At 40.6% G+C, this 14,087-nt stretch overlaps 1 protein-coding gene across 5 annotated transcripts in view; it reads left to right on the top strand.

The window, feature by feature from the left end:
• The window catches only part of DRC1 (dynein regulatory complex subunit 1), a 35,516-nt gene that overhangs the window by 8,100 nt on the left and 13,329 nt on the right, over positions 1–14,087 (top strand). For 3 of the 5 annotated variants that reach the window (XM_039887621.1, XM_039887619.1, XM_039887618.1), the window contains exons 4-8: positions 562–745; positions 1,352–1,489; positions 2,497–2,583; positions 3,408–3,530; positions 10,976–11,115. In XM_039887621.1, coding sequence (XP_039743555.1) covers positions 562–745; positions 1,352–1,489; positions 2,497–2,583; positions 3,408–3,530; positions 10,976–11,115 — 672 coding nt within the window. The remainder of the gene's footprint in view (positions 1–561; positions 746–1,351; positions 1,490–2,496; positions 2,584–3,407; positions 3,531–10,975; positions 11,116–14,087) is intronic. The other 2 variants (XM_039887620.1, XM_039887622.1) reach the window with 2 other exon arrangements.

Raw genomic sequence — 14,087 nt, 5'->3', positions numbered from 1 at the left:
AGACACTTTGGTCACGTTGACAATGACAATTAATCATATGAGTGCCATTTTTAAGTGACTACTGTGCTGAGCGTCATCTTATTTAGTCCTGATGACAGCCACATGAAGGCGTTTACTTTCATCCTCTCCATTCTCCAGATGAGAAAAATGGGGTTTGCCGAAGTTAAGTTGAGAATCACTTAGCAAAGTCAAGACTCAAACACATGTGACTCCAGTGACCAAGTGTTTAACTACTACGTGTCACCATCCTACTCAGGAATATGTGACAAATTGACTCTTGATCCATATGTGTGTGTATGTATGTATGTATGTATATGTAGCTTTTACTGTTGATCTGTTTTTGTTAGGTGTCGCTTTGTTTATTTGGTCTCAGTTACTTATGGTCAACTATTGAATTAAAAGAAGATTTCTCAGAGCCTGGTTTGGTTTATCTGGAGCGGGGCCTCTGGAGGCAGCACTTGGTACCTGGGCCCTATATTATGGACGCTGGAGCACATGCCTGCTCTGTTGGAAGGCAGCATCGGAGTTTGGCTGGCATGGCCGGTATGTTTGTATTTGCAGGCTTGAAAAGCTGGAGAACGAAGTCAAGACCAGCCAGGACAAGTTTGATGAAATCACCGCCAAGTGGGAGGAGGGCAAACAGAAGAGAATTCCTCAGGATCTGTGGGAAATGCTCAACACCCAGCAGGTGCACTGTGCTGGGCTGATAGAAGATAAGAACAAGCTTATCAACGAGTTACAGCAGGCAAGAGGCTTGGGTTACTGAACCGCAGCCATGTGGGATCTGGCTGGGGGATGGTTAACTGGGATATAGGTTTGCTTTTCCTGAATGGAAGAATGTGGAGGTCTTACTTCATTACTCAGAACATTGCACAACTCAGGCATTCAGCTTTTAACCAGAAGAAAAGCTTTGTGTAGGAGTTTTAGAATGACTGGCTTCCTAATAGAAAGATGTACTTTCATAGCAAATGCTGTTTCAGATTTTATGTGTTAAGGAGGGGAACTTACTCTGCAGTAGGTATATTCCTGCGTTGGAACCTGGACATTAATTGCTCAGCTGGCACTTTCTGGAGGCTTTCTGGAGGCTTGCAGGGAGCTTTGTAGGAAGGAGGACTTGAGGTTCTGACCCCGTGCTGCTCCTTCAGAGCTTTGCCCGGAGCTGAGCCCGCTCCACACCGCCCACTCACACTTTCTCCTGGCCCTTCCCACTCTCTTCTGAAGCCACTCTCTCCTGTACAGCTGTAATTCCTGGTGGCCGCAGGTGCCGATGAGAGTGGTTCAGGTGGGGTGCACGTGGCACCTCTTGCTTCTGTCTTAGTTTGTGACCAAACTTTGACATGCTTTTTTCTAGGAGTTAAAAACAAAGGATGACCAATATGTGAAGGATTTGAAGAAGCAGTCAGATGACATCTGCCTGCTCCTGGAGAGGATGGAAGAACAAGTGAAGAACGTAATGAAAAACTTTCGTCAGGAGCTCCATCACATCGAGGTAACAGGGTGTGAAAGACCTGCTTTCCGCCCTGGGAGACCCCTGATAGGAGAGCTGGGTCTGTCCTCACCATCTAAGGAGGGTCCCAGATGTCTCGGTCCGATGTCTCGGTCCTTTGTCTCTGCTCTGGGGTTTCATTAATTTATTTACTCATTCAGTAGATATTCATCAAGTGTCTACTATATGCCAGGCACTGTACCGGGGCTGGGGATACAACCATGAGCAAAACAAAAGTCTCAATAAAGCTTGTATTCTGGTAGGAGACAGCTAGACAATAAACAGATAAATTACTAAATATACAATTTGACAGGTGGTGATAAGTGCTTTGAAAGAAAAGAAAAGCGGGTAAGTGTAAGAGGAAAAAAGGAGGGAGATTAGTGCCCCATACCCATCGTTTATCTCATTTATTTATGGCAGTCGGGGATGAGAGAATGGGAAAGGGGCATGGCAAACAGGATTCAGGAATTAGTACTTTGAATTTGAATGAAATGTTAAGCATTGAGATTGAGACATAGATCTTTTCAAAATAGAAGAGAGCCAAGAGAGTGGGAGACCTCTCTCTTTGGATTGTTATAGACTCATTTCTGCATCCCAGGCCTACCCGTCGTGAGCTCCAGGCTGCTTTAGCTTCACGGGAATCCCAACCATAGCAATGCACCAGCTATGGTCATGGCTGAATTATATATGACAGCGTTTGTCCTGGGACTGCCAACAAGGGCACTGGCTTTCCTGCAGCTCCCTGCCTCAGATATTGGCTAAGCCACAGGACAATTGGCACATTTTCTCTCTAGACTTGTGTGAAGTATATAGACTTCATATCACTGATTTCCCTGCAAACTCCTTACTTAGCCATTTGGTTGCGTATAAATTGGCAAGTCTTCATTTGGATTTGACCTCGTGTGGTTGGTGACATGGCACTTCTTGCACTGTTAGCTAAGAGTGCTTTGATACTATGGGACCTGCCTCATCAGAACAGACACAAGCACCCTTTTCCTTCTTGGTCTTAGAAAGCATTTGAGTTGGAGCGGCAGGAGCTCCTGACCAGTAATAAGAAGAAATGGGAGCGGGCGCTGCAGGCCCACAATGCCAAAGAGGTAGGGGTTGGGGTGGGGGTGCGTGTCGGGGCATCGGTGGAGCATGGGGTGATTGCTCTTGTGACTGAATATGCCGGCCTTTTTGTATCTTGTGGAGGATTGTGTGCCAGACACTTGTTGTGGCAGACTGCACTTCCTAGTTTATCAGTGTGGCTTTGCAGATGGCAGTTGTCTGGTGGTGGTGCGTGCCATCTTTGCAGCTTGCTGTGGTGTCCATGGCCCTGTCATTTTCTCCTTTGTTTCCTGGGCATCTTCCCCAGCCATGAATATTTGTGGCCCAAGAAGGTACTTTAAGACAAATTTGAGAAACAAAAGAACAAAGAAATACCTTGACCAAGATTCAGTGTTTTTTGTTTTTTTTTTTTTAGAAATACAAACATCTGATTGTTAGGTCTGTACTTAATTTCTTTTTTTAAAATTTCTTTTTGAATTACAGATGACATAGTATTTTCATATTTTCATACATTGACATATAATAGTTTCAGGTATACAACATAGCGATTAGACATTTATATACTTTACAAAGTGATCACCTGACTCCATGCATAGTTATTACAATATTACTGACTATATTCCCTATGTTGTACTTTATAGCCTCGTGTACGTAATTCCTTAATGGAGCATTTCTCTTGGAGTTTCTGAAGTAGGACCCCATGAAGCAATATAAAGCCTTGGGTCATAGGGGCTTCTGAAGGCCGACAGACTCTTTTCAGAGTCACCACACTTTTAGACCCTCACTGTGTCACTCTTGTCAGCCCCCCTGAAGGACCGAGTCGGGGCAGCGTTGGGGCCTGACTTTCTTCCTTGTCTTCCTGTGCCTTCAGCTGGAGTATCTTATGAACCGCATCAAGAAGGTAGAGGACTATGAGAAGCAGCTAAACAAGCAGAGAGTATGGGATTTCGAAGAGTACAACTTGATTAAGATCAAGCTGGAGCAGGATGTGCAGGTGCGACTTGTTCCTCAGACCGAGCGTCGGGGTGGCAGAGCAGACGGAGGGAACCTGCCTATGTTTCATCCTCAGCGTCTACCAATAATATCTGAGTGTTGGTCCATTTAACAAATATTTATTAATGATCTGCTTTCTTTTTAATGATCATATCTGAAGGAGCTCATGTGTAAGATACATGCAGAGGAATGCTTTCTTTAAAAAGCTCTGGAGAACTGCCAAGATGCCGAAAGGGGTCAGGAAACCATGACATGTGAGGAATTGTTGAGAGAATGGTGCATTTTAGCTGAGCAAAGGGAAAATGTCCCTGGGGCAAGTTAGCTGTATCAGAGGACCAGAACTAGGGCAGCCACCATCTAATGAGTGTCTACCATATTCCAGGCACTTAATGCACTGTATTTCTAATCTTCCCACTAATGAAAGGGAGAAATCACTTACAGCATTTTTTATATGCCAGCAAACGGAGGCTCAGTGACAAGGCTACTTATCTAGTAAATGGTAAACCTTGGGTTCAAACCCAGTTCTTTCTGGTTCTATAGCCTGTTATCTTTCCAGTTATTCCAAAGAGCCCCTGACTGATGATTGGATATTGCTGTAGGGCAGATTCTGACTCACTATGAGAAACAAACTTCTAATAGTTAGAACTATCCAATATAGAAACTGATCATTTCTCAAAACAGAGACCTTTATCTTATAAAGTATTCAAAGGCTGAATGACTGTCTCTCTCTGGTGCTGAAAGATTCCTGCAGTGGGAATGAGGAATCCTAAAGTTACTGGTTCCTAAAGTTATTTCCAAGTCTGTGTTTCAACATTAGTTAAAAAAAATAAAAATAAAAATACATCTCTGATTACATTTAAATGTAATATAATTACATCTTAATATTTAAGCCTGGTCTATCCATTTCAGTTTTTATCTAGTAAAGCATGTTAGGCTAAAGCTTTTCCACATAGCTTCCGGTAGAATTTCAGTTCTTACTCCTCTTGTAGTTTTATATAACAGGTGAAATTTAAAAAGCCATTAGACTACAATTTTTACCAGTCTTGAGAATTTTCCTCGGCCTTTCTCATATTAATCTCATGGAAATGAGAGTTACTGACAAAGAACAGTAGAGTCTCTAATAGAGCAGAACGACTTACGTGGGCCGCATACATTACACTTTTAATGAAAATGGCTATTGTTAAGCTTTCTGAAATTATCTTGGTTCTATGATAATTTATGTGACAAAACTATACACTGTTGGCCTCAAACAGTGAAATAATGCAACTTCATGGTTTTTTTTTTTTTGCTTTTTTGTTTTGTTTTGCTTTTTCTTTTGTGATAGAGCACTTAACATAAGATCTATCCTCTTAGTAAAATTTTAAGCATCTAATACGACATTGTTGATCACAGGCCCTCTGTTGTACAGCAGATCTCTGGAAATTTTGTGCCCTTTGACCAACACCTCCTGTTTCTCCCACCCCAAGCCCCTGGCAGCCCCAGTAGCACATTCTACTCTCTGTTTTTATGAGTTTGACTATTTTAGATCCCACATGTAAGTGAAATCATGCAGATCTTTCTGTGTCTGGCTTATTTTACTTAGCATAATATCCTCTAGGTCCATCCACGTTGTTGCAAATGACAGAATTTCCTTCTTATTTTTTAGGGCCGAATAATAATCCATTGTATGTATATACTACATTTTCTTTATCCATTAGTTCATGGCTGAACATTTAGGTTGTTTCTAAGTCTTGGCTATTGTGACTCATGCTGGAGTGAACATGGGGGAGCAGATATCCCTTCAAGATCTGGATTTCAATTCCTTTGGATTTATACCTAGAATTGGGACTGCGGGATCAAATGGTAATTCTATTTTTAATTTTTTTGAGGAACTGCCATATCGTTTCCATAGTGGCCGCACCAAATTCACATTCCCACCAATAGAGCACAAGGGGTTCCCTTTCCTCCACGTGTTCACCAGCACTTGCTATCTCTTGTCTTTTTGATGTTAACCATCCTAACAGGTTTGAGGTGATATCTCATTGTGGTTTTGATTTGCATATCCCTGATGTTGACTGATATTGAGCACCTTTTCATATACCCGTTGGCCATCTGTATATCTTGAGAAATATCTATTCAGGTCCTTTGCCCATTTCCTAATCAGGTGATTTATTTTTTTTGCTATTGAGTTGTAGGAGTGGAACCTTTGTTCTTAATTCAATCTTCAAATGCTCGAACAAGGCCCAAAATTCCTAGGACATGGGGAGATTATGGGGGGTAGGAGGAGGAGGTAAGACTAAGGAGGTGAGGGACAGAGGGGCAGAGAGACTGGGAGACCTGGTTCTCTCGGCTCCTCCATCCAGATGGGCTGATGGTGGAGTGTGGGTATTTGGGAGGCAGGTGGGGGAGACATTCAGAGTGGGAAAGTATGTGCGGTTTCTCTGCATAACAGTTCTTTTCTGTGTTAGAATGGAAACCAAGAGTGCACTGTATCACATTAAACCCTAGTGCAATAAGTGCACTATTTTAGTAGGTTGAACTTTAATGTAGTGCCTCTTAGCTGTGCTTACACTGGGCGTTAGAGCCAAGTAGCATCTGTTTTTGTCAGGAAGATACAGCATGCAGCTCAACATCGATTTTACTTTTCCTAACCAATTCGTAGCTCTGTATCAGTTCCGAAATATGGAACTAGAATTTTTGTAAATCACAAAAATAGAAAGGATTCAAAATACATAGGTTTAATTTGATGGATAAAGTAGAAGCAGTGAAGAAAAGAATGTGTACTTTCCAAGTGCTTACTGACAGCAAGGCCACGTGATTAGTGAGCAAAGAGAAGCCTAAGAACTTTATGCACTCAGAGGGATTTTACCACCTCCGCGCCCCCAACCCTGCCAAATAAAACTGTTAGAAAAACTTAGTTCTTAACGCAGGAAGTAAAAGGTTGTTGTTGTTGTTGTTTTTTTCAGGCCTTATGTGCTCATTTAAAATTGTAAACAGGGACGTGGTTCCATAGTGTAGCGGTTAGTACGTCTGCTTCATCTGCAGAAGGCCCTGGGTTCACTCCCCAGAGGAGCCATGGTCTGTGGTTTATGGCCATGTCACCCTGAACAAGCCTGTCTGATCTTGGGAAGCTAAGCAGGGTCAGGCCTAGTTAGTACTTGGATGGGAGACCACCTAGGAAGACTAGGTTCCATAGGCACAAAAAATAAAAAAATTGTAAAATGGTTTTAGTTCAACTTTAGGGGCTGTTACTTTTAATACCAGAATATTGATCACAAAACATTAAATTTGAGTTATTTATTTAACAAATATTGTGAACTTACATTTGCAAAGCATGAAGATAAGCAAGATATAGTCCCTGCCCTCAATGAGCTTATAATCTTTTGAGTAAAAAAGAAAGTTACATAAAAAGAAAGAAAGAGAGAGGGAGGGAGAGAGGGAGGGAAGGATGGAGTGGAGGGGGGAGAGAGAGAGTGAGCCACATAAATAGTATACATGAGTTAGTCATTGGGAAGAAAAGGGTAAGCAAGAGTGTAGGCTGGATATGAAATTGTTATTCTGCGGTTCCAAAATGGAATCCAGGTCCCATCCTAGGACTGAGGTTAGTGATGAAGAGGCTCACTGGCTCTCTGAAGTCAGTGGAGAAGGCCAGAGGGAAAGGCTATTTTAAATTTGTATTCTGCTGAGGCATTGATGGCAGTGGGTTTTCTGAGCCCTGTGGGCAGATGTCACCCCAAAGCAGCTGTGGTGAAGCTAGTGCTGCTTCAGGTAAGAGACAGAAGGTGTCATCAACTCCTGCCATACCTGTAACACTGAGGGACTTTGTGGTTGGTTAGATTGTAATATTTATAAATTATTCACAAAAACTAAACATAATTAGTGCCATTAGTCTTGGGAACATAAAGTACAACTTTGTAAGATATCTTTGGATAATTGAATAATAAGCAGAGACATTTAATAAAATCAATTATAATTCAAAAATATAAAACTATATTTATTGTATGACAATCAAGAACAGCTATATATTGAGATTAAAACCTGAGATAATTAAGAGTGTCACTGTTACTCAAATTATGGTGAGCATAGGTATTGCAAACAAGTAATGAGTAGTGTAATTCATGTTATTGCCTGCGCTAGCCTCTGTACTGTAAGAGGAACAAGATTATTACTTGTTCTGAGTTCAGAGACAGCACTGCCAATAGCTCCTAAGTGGCGTCACGAACTGGAGCCTCCAGAGGTTGTCTGGAGACAGAGCTGAGATGAAGGAGTGACTGATCTGTGATCTGGTGGAGATGGTAAGCCCGGTGAATGTCGTATGGCTAGTGCCTCCAGGCATCGGTCCTCTAAGAACATACTCCAGCAAAGAGCAGGAACAAGCGTTTTCCACAAGAGGAGATAAAATCATGCATAAATATTCAACTGCATGCAGAAGCAAAGAGATATGAATTTAAAAAATCAGGTGAGAGTTTACTATTATTATTTGCCTAGAAAATCATCACAGATTTAAGTTCTTTCAGATCATAAGGAAAAAGACATGACCTAATTAGTTCAGAGTTTTGTAAACTGTATTCAGCTAGGGAGATATTAGTGGTAGTTTCACAAAACTAAAAAAAGTGATGCCAGTGACCTTTTTTCTTTCAAGATGTATTATATAGGAAAAATAGAGTCCATTTACATAATTATTACAGTTATTTTGATATAATAATCTGTCTTGCAGAATGAAATTTACATGAAAGTTTGCATGCTAGAGCTTGCTTTTATAACTCACACATTCTCACTGTTATATTTTGTGGTTAGATAAGTTTGGGAAGTGCCATCTTAGAGATGAGGGCTTATTGCAAAGCTATGAGGAGGAGGAGGAGGTCCCTGGATGCAAGGCATCCGAGAAGATACCCTGGCACTCTCGGTCTTGGGCCCCCAGATAATCAGGCCCAGGGAAGCCCGGGACAGCTATTCATTATCATTCCAAATCCAGAGCAGCTCTGGTGGCTGTCCTTCTCTGTTTGTTCATACTTTCTAAGATTGTCACCGTCCAACGTGGAGCTTTTTTACCGGACTTTGTGCTGAGCCACCTCATAGACCATTGACCTCTCCCATGTCCAGGGCCGGTCACATTAGGAGTAATAAGGCTGGTTTCATTTGGAACATAGGGACACAAATCATTGTGACTTTGCAGAAAGCTGCAGAGAGTCCCTTTCCCTACCAGACATTTGGCCATCCTTAGAGGGGTACAGGGCTGAAAGCCACTCAGCCTGGGACTAGCTGGGATAATTGCACTTGAAATGAGCCTGCACTGTCAGCACCTCCATAGGCCCTGTGGGATGTTGTTCAAATCAGAAATTTTGAAGTTAAGTTTTGATCATGCTTAGGAAAAGTTGGGTGCAGCTCTCAGCGGCTCCCCTGCCCCACCCCAAGTACCCTGCCCAAGGGCTGGGCCTGCACCTAGAGCTTCTCAGCCTGCCTTATGCAATGCTCAGTGAAGACAGGTTGTGACCTGGGCACTTGCACATGTAGCCAGTGGGAGGGTGAACTATGAATTACTCTTTGCAAAGCAATTTATTGAGAGCCTTTGACCTAGTAATTTCACTTCTGAGAATCTGTCTTAAGGAAATAAACAAAATACCCTCCAAATTTTATATATAATTTTTCCCAGCATTATTTTATAATGAAAATTATCAATATAACATAAACGTACAAATGTAGAGAAATGAACATATCATACCTATTTCATATATGATAAATTACCATTAAAATTATGTTAATAAAACTACCAACATGGAAAATTCTTATGTTGTAATATTTTGTGAGGAAAGTTGTGTATGAAATTTTAGGTAGGGTTTGATCTCAACCATGTAAAGAACACTGGAAGGAACATGCCAATATGTTAACAGAAATTGCCTTGGGACGGTAAAATTATAGGTAATTTTTTCACCCCCTTCTATGTCTTCTTCTTTTTCCTTTACTGTACTTTCCGCATCTTCTACAATAAGCGAATATAACTTTCACAATCAGGAAAAGTTTTTACAAAGAAAAGCATATAACTGAAAAAAGTAAATAAAAATTTTACTAAACAAGTAGAGAAATTGAGAGGTACAATTAGTTATCATCCCAGTGACCAGTATGGTTCTTCACTGACCACCTGTTAAAGAATAGATGTTTCAGGACATCATCACTGATTCCCTTGGTTACGATGTGGGGAATGTGGAAATGACTCACCCTCTGATGCTGTGTCTGAGCCTTTTTTGTCTTTGGCATCACCTGGCCAGTTACCTTCCTTGAGGATGATTCAAAGAAGGGTAGTGATTGTTGCCTGGAATTCCTTTCTCTGTTGATTCCTTGGCAAAGGTCTGGTGGTGGGAGATGGGAAGGAGTCTTGATAGAACATGTTCAAACATATGTCACGTGTCTGCTTTATCAAGATCTCGTTACACTTAATTGCAGCCTCCTTCCTCCATTCCACTCAGGAGAGGCCGGAGCAGGCCTGTCTATCTGCTCTGCCTCCAGCTTTACCCCTCTCTGCTCTTTTTTTCACCACTGTCAAGAGTGATGTTTCTGCATGCCTGGACTGATCACTCCGTTCTCCTGCTGAGCATCTTCAGTGGCCTTCCATCGCCTTCAGGATAAAGTGTTAAATTCCTACCTTGGTCAGGCCCTGCTGCTCTTGGTAGGCCCTCAGCCTCATTTCTGATCATCCCCTGCCTCATACATCACATCTTAAACTGCCTGGGGTTTCCCCAGAGCACCTCTCTGCAGAACTCTCTCCTCTCAGGTGTCCACCCAGGTAACTCCTACCCATTCTCCAGGATCAGGCACGCTGATGTCATCTTTTCAGGGATGCCTGCCCTGGCCACAGAGCGCTCCTCTCATTGGTCCCGTACCATTCTGTGCTTACCCCTCTCTTGTCACCAGTGTTTGTTATCTGTCCCTCTTCTAGACAGGGCAGGACTGCGCCTTTTTCACCGACACCTAGTAAAGTGTCTGACTTATGTTAGGCACTCAATAAATATTTGCTGAATGAACGAATATAGCTAATGGAAATCCAAAAAGTAAGGATGATTGTGTCTTTCCTCCCTTAAAATGGACATGATTTGCTAAATACTAACACCTCCAACCGAAGGTCAGAGTGGGAACACTGTGAGTTTTTGTGGCAATATTAACTTTTATGGTATTTCTAGTGGGGCGCCAAAGGGTCTGGAGCTGAATGCCAGGGGGAGCTGGACTTGAAAGCTCTGTGATCTCTCTTAGGTTTTAGGTGTGTAGGATTTAGTTTGCAGCTGAACGATTTATATTTTTTCAGGTTGGCCTTTAATTTGCCTCTAATGATAGATTTTCTAAGAATTCAGGTGATGGCACTTGTCCTTAAGGTTCTTCTTCTATGACTCCAGAATAAACTACCAGGGACCTTCAGGCATAACACTTTATACCAGAGCCAATGAATATTATTATTTTTTTTAACTTTAACTTCAGATTCTTGAGCAACAGCTTCAGCAAATGAAAGCAACTTATCAGCTAAATCAAGAGAAGTTAGAGTATAACTTCCAGGTGCTGAAGAAGAGAGATGAAGAAAGTACAGTGATTAAATCTCAGCAGAAGAGGAAGATCAATCGGTAAGATAGCATGCATGCAGAACATAATTCTTCTGGGCGCTTCCATGCTGAAAACAGGAATGAGCATGTACTCTTCTCCTTTACGGAAGTAGGAACTGTTAAAAATATAACTAGCTCTTATTAAAAGGGTTTTTTTTTTTTTGAAAAGATAGTACATTTAACTGGTCCTACTCTCCCCCACCTCCTTAAAAAGAATATATAGCAAAAAGTCTGTCTCCCAGCCATTTGTCTGGTTCCTCTTTCTCATTATTTGTTTTGTCCAGAATTTCTTTATGCATGTACAAAACACACACAAATATTCTCATCCCCTCTGCTTTTACACAAATGATAGCATTCTATACATACTGTTCTGTATGTTGAGAATGTTTCCATACCAGTTCATAGAGAGTTTTCACATTATTTTTTAAACTGCCTTGTACTCCACTGCATAGATATGCTGATGATGCCTCTATTGATGGACGTTTAGACTGCTGCTCATCTTTTGCTATTGCAAATAATATCAACAAATGTATATTGTTATTACAGAAGCATTATAGAAAATTGGAAAATGCTAGAAGCAAAAGTAAGATAAAAACATGAAAACACCATATTCCTTATACTAGAGATAGAATGTACATCTTTCTGGATGTCTGTACATAGATAGACAGATAGATAGATACAAATATAGATATGCCATCCTACTGTAACTATTGTTTTGTAATCTGCCTTTTTAAAAAAGTCAACCACCTCTGCCTTTCTATTTCTGTAAAATTTCATTTTATCTAAATATCTTGATCACATTCAGATTTCTTCAGTTGCACAAAGAGAGTCTTTGTAGTGTGTTTGTCCAAACTAGTGTCTCATCTTGGACCAGGAACTGTATCAGGTTGTTAAATTAATTTCCTTAAGTCTCTGGCTTATCAAGGTCCCCCTAGCCCCACCCCTCTGCCTGATAAAATCCCCCTTTTTAAATATTACTTACTTATATAGTTACTGTATATTCTTTTCTTGTGTGTGTGTGTGTGTGTGTGTGTGTGTATGTGTATGTGTATGTGTGGTGAGGGTATGGAACCAGTTATTTGTTCAACCGACTGGGCCATTTATCTTACAGAATATCACACTTTGTGGATTTGAATTTTTACATTTACTTGTTTCTTTGGCCCTGTATTTCCTTTAAATTGTAAATTACAGCTGCAGACTTACGCATTCAATTTACACATTTTGACCAGAATATTTCATAGGTCAGAGTGTGTGCGTCATATTGCATCATAATGGAAGACATTGTATTATCTAGTTGATCCACCATTAGTGACGCTAGGATTAACCATAGGTTAGGGTAATGAATGCATTTGTGATTTTGATAGATATTGCCAAATTGTTCTTAGGAGTTGTACCGATTTATGCTCCCAACAGCAATGAATGAGAGTACTTAACTCCCCACAGCCTTGGCCGTTCATCAGTAGTATAAGTGAGAATGGTATCAGTGTATTTTTATTTTGTAGGTCTCTTGTGCATGAAATTGGACATAGTTTGACAGGTGTAGGAGTCATTTGGTATTGTCTTCTTCGTGAATTATGTATTATGTATGAATATACCATGTCTACTTTTCTTCTGGGGTTGTTGGTCTTTCATCAGTTTTTAGGTACTCCTTACATATTAGGAGGATTAGCCTTTTGTTATAGGAATCGCAAATATTTTTAAATAGTTTGCTGTTTGACTTTGTGGATTTTTGCAATGCAAATATTTTAAATCTCCATGTTAGTGAATTTGTCAGTATTCTCCTTTATGGCCTCATTTTAACTCATAGTTAGAAATGCCTTCCCTGAGGTTATAAAGGAATTGTCCCACATTTTCCAGTGATGTATTCATAGTTTCATTTTACACTTAAACTTTTGATCTATTTGGACTTGATCTTAGCGTGTAATGCGAGATATGAATTCAATTCTCAGTTTTTCCCAAATGGCTAATGATTATCCTAATACCATTCCTTACTGATTGTAGATGTCAACTTTATTACATAATTTCTATATATATTTGGGTCTTTTCTGTTCCATTGTCTATTTTGTCTTTTCAGATCTTAGTACTACACTGTTTTAATTATTAGGGCACTAGAATATGTTTTAATATCTTAGGGCTCATCTTCCCGTGTTACTCTAAAATATAACCAACTTATGATTCTTTATACCAGGGACACAGGCAGTACCAAACAAGGTAATGTTTATACAGCTTATTTTGGTCTTTAAATAAAATCAGAGATGTATGTGTATACACACACCACATCGCTTCAAACACAGTCATTTTTCCTTACGCTTAATCCCAGTACCATAAGCTACTGAAAGATAACTGCTACTCGGAACTTCTCACCTGTCCTTCCCCTTCCCTCCCTTCTTTCCCGTCTCTTTCTATCCCTCTTCTCTCTCTTCCTCTAAGAATTGTCTCCTAAGTTCCAAACCATTGTGTGAGGCTCTGAGGATCAGAGTCGAATAAGATGTTTTATTTAATCTTTGTTGAGGATTTTTCCCCAAAGCCCACACAGCCTATTACAGTTTATGAATTCTTTCACTTGTACATTTGTGACACATTTTGGACAAATGTGGGGTGTATAGAGAAACACTGTTGACCTTTTAATAGTTACTTATAATATAAGACGATACTGAATAAGTGAACTGGTATCTTAAGCCTGATTATCTGAGATGAATGAGAGTAGTTAGCAGCTAATATTTATGGAAAAATCCCACTATATGCATCATACTAGATAGGGGAACAGCAAAGACAGACACAAATCAGTATAGCAAGAGGGGATTATCTGGGAAGACTTCCTGAAGAAGTGAAATAGCGAAGGGGTGAATTGGCAGAAAGGAGTTAAAAGTCGCCTCCAGGGTAGACAGAGGAGAACTGGGAATGTGGCAAGTTTGAGGCAAGGAGGGAGGAATAGGAAAAGGAGATGTTTGAGGAAGAGGTTGCATAGTGGGAGGAAGGCAAGTTTGTAAGAC

Source organism: Pteropus medius, unplaced genomic scaffold (assembly GCF_902729225.1).
Source record: "Pteropus medius unplaced genomic scaffold, Ma_sr-lr_union100, whole genome shotgun sequence".
Lineage (NCBI taxonomy): Eukaryota > Metazoa > Chordata > Mammalia > Chiroptera > Pteropodidae > Pteropus > Pteropus medius.
This window is presented reverse-complemented; position numbering and strand designations above follow the sequence as displayed.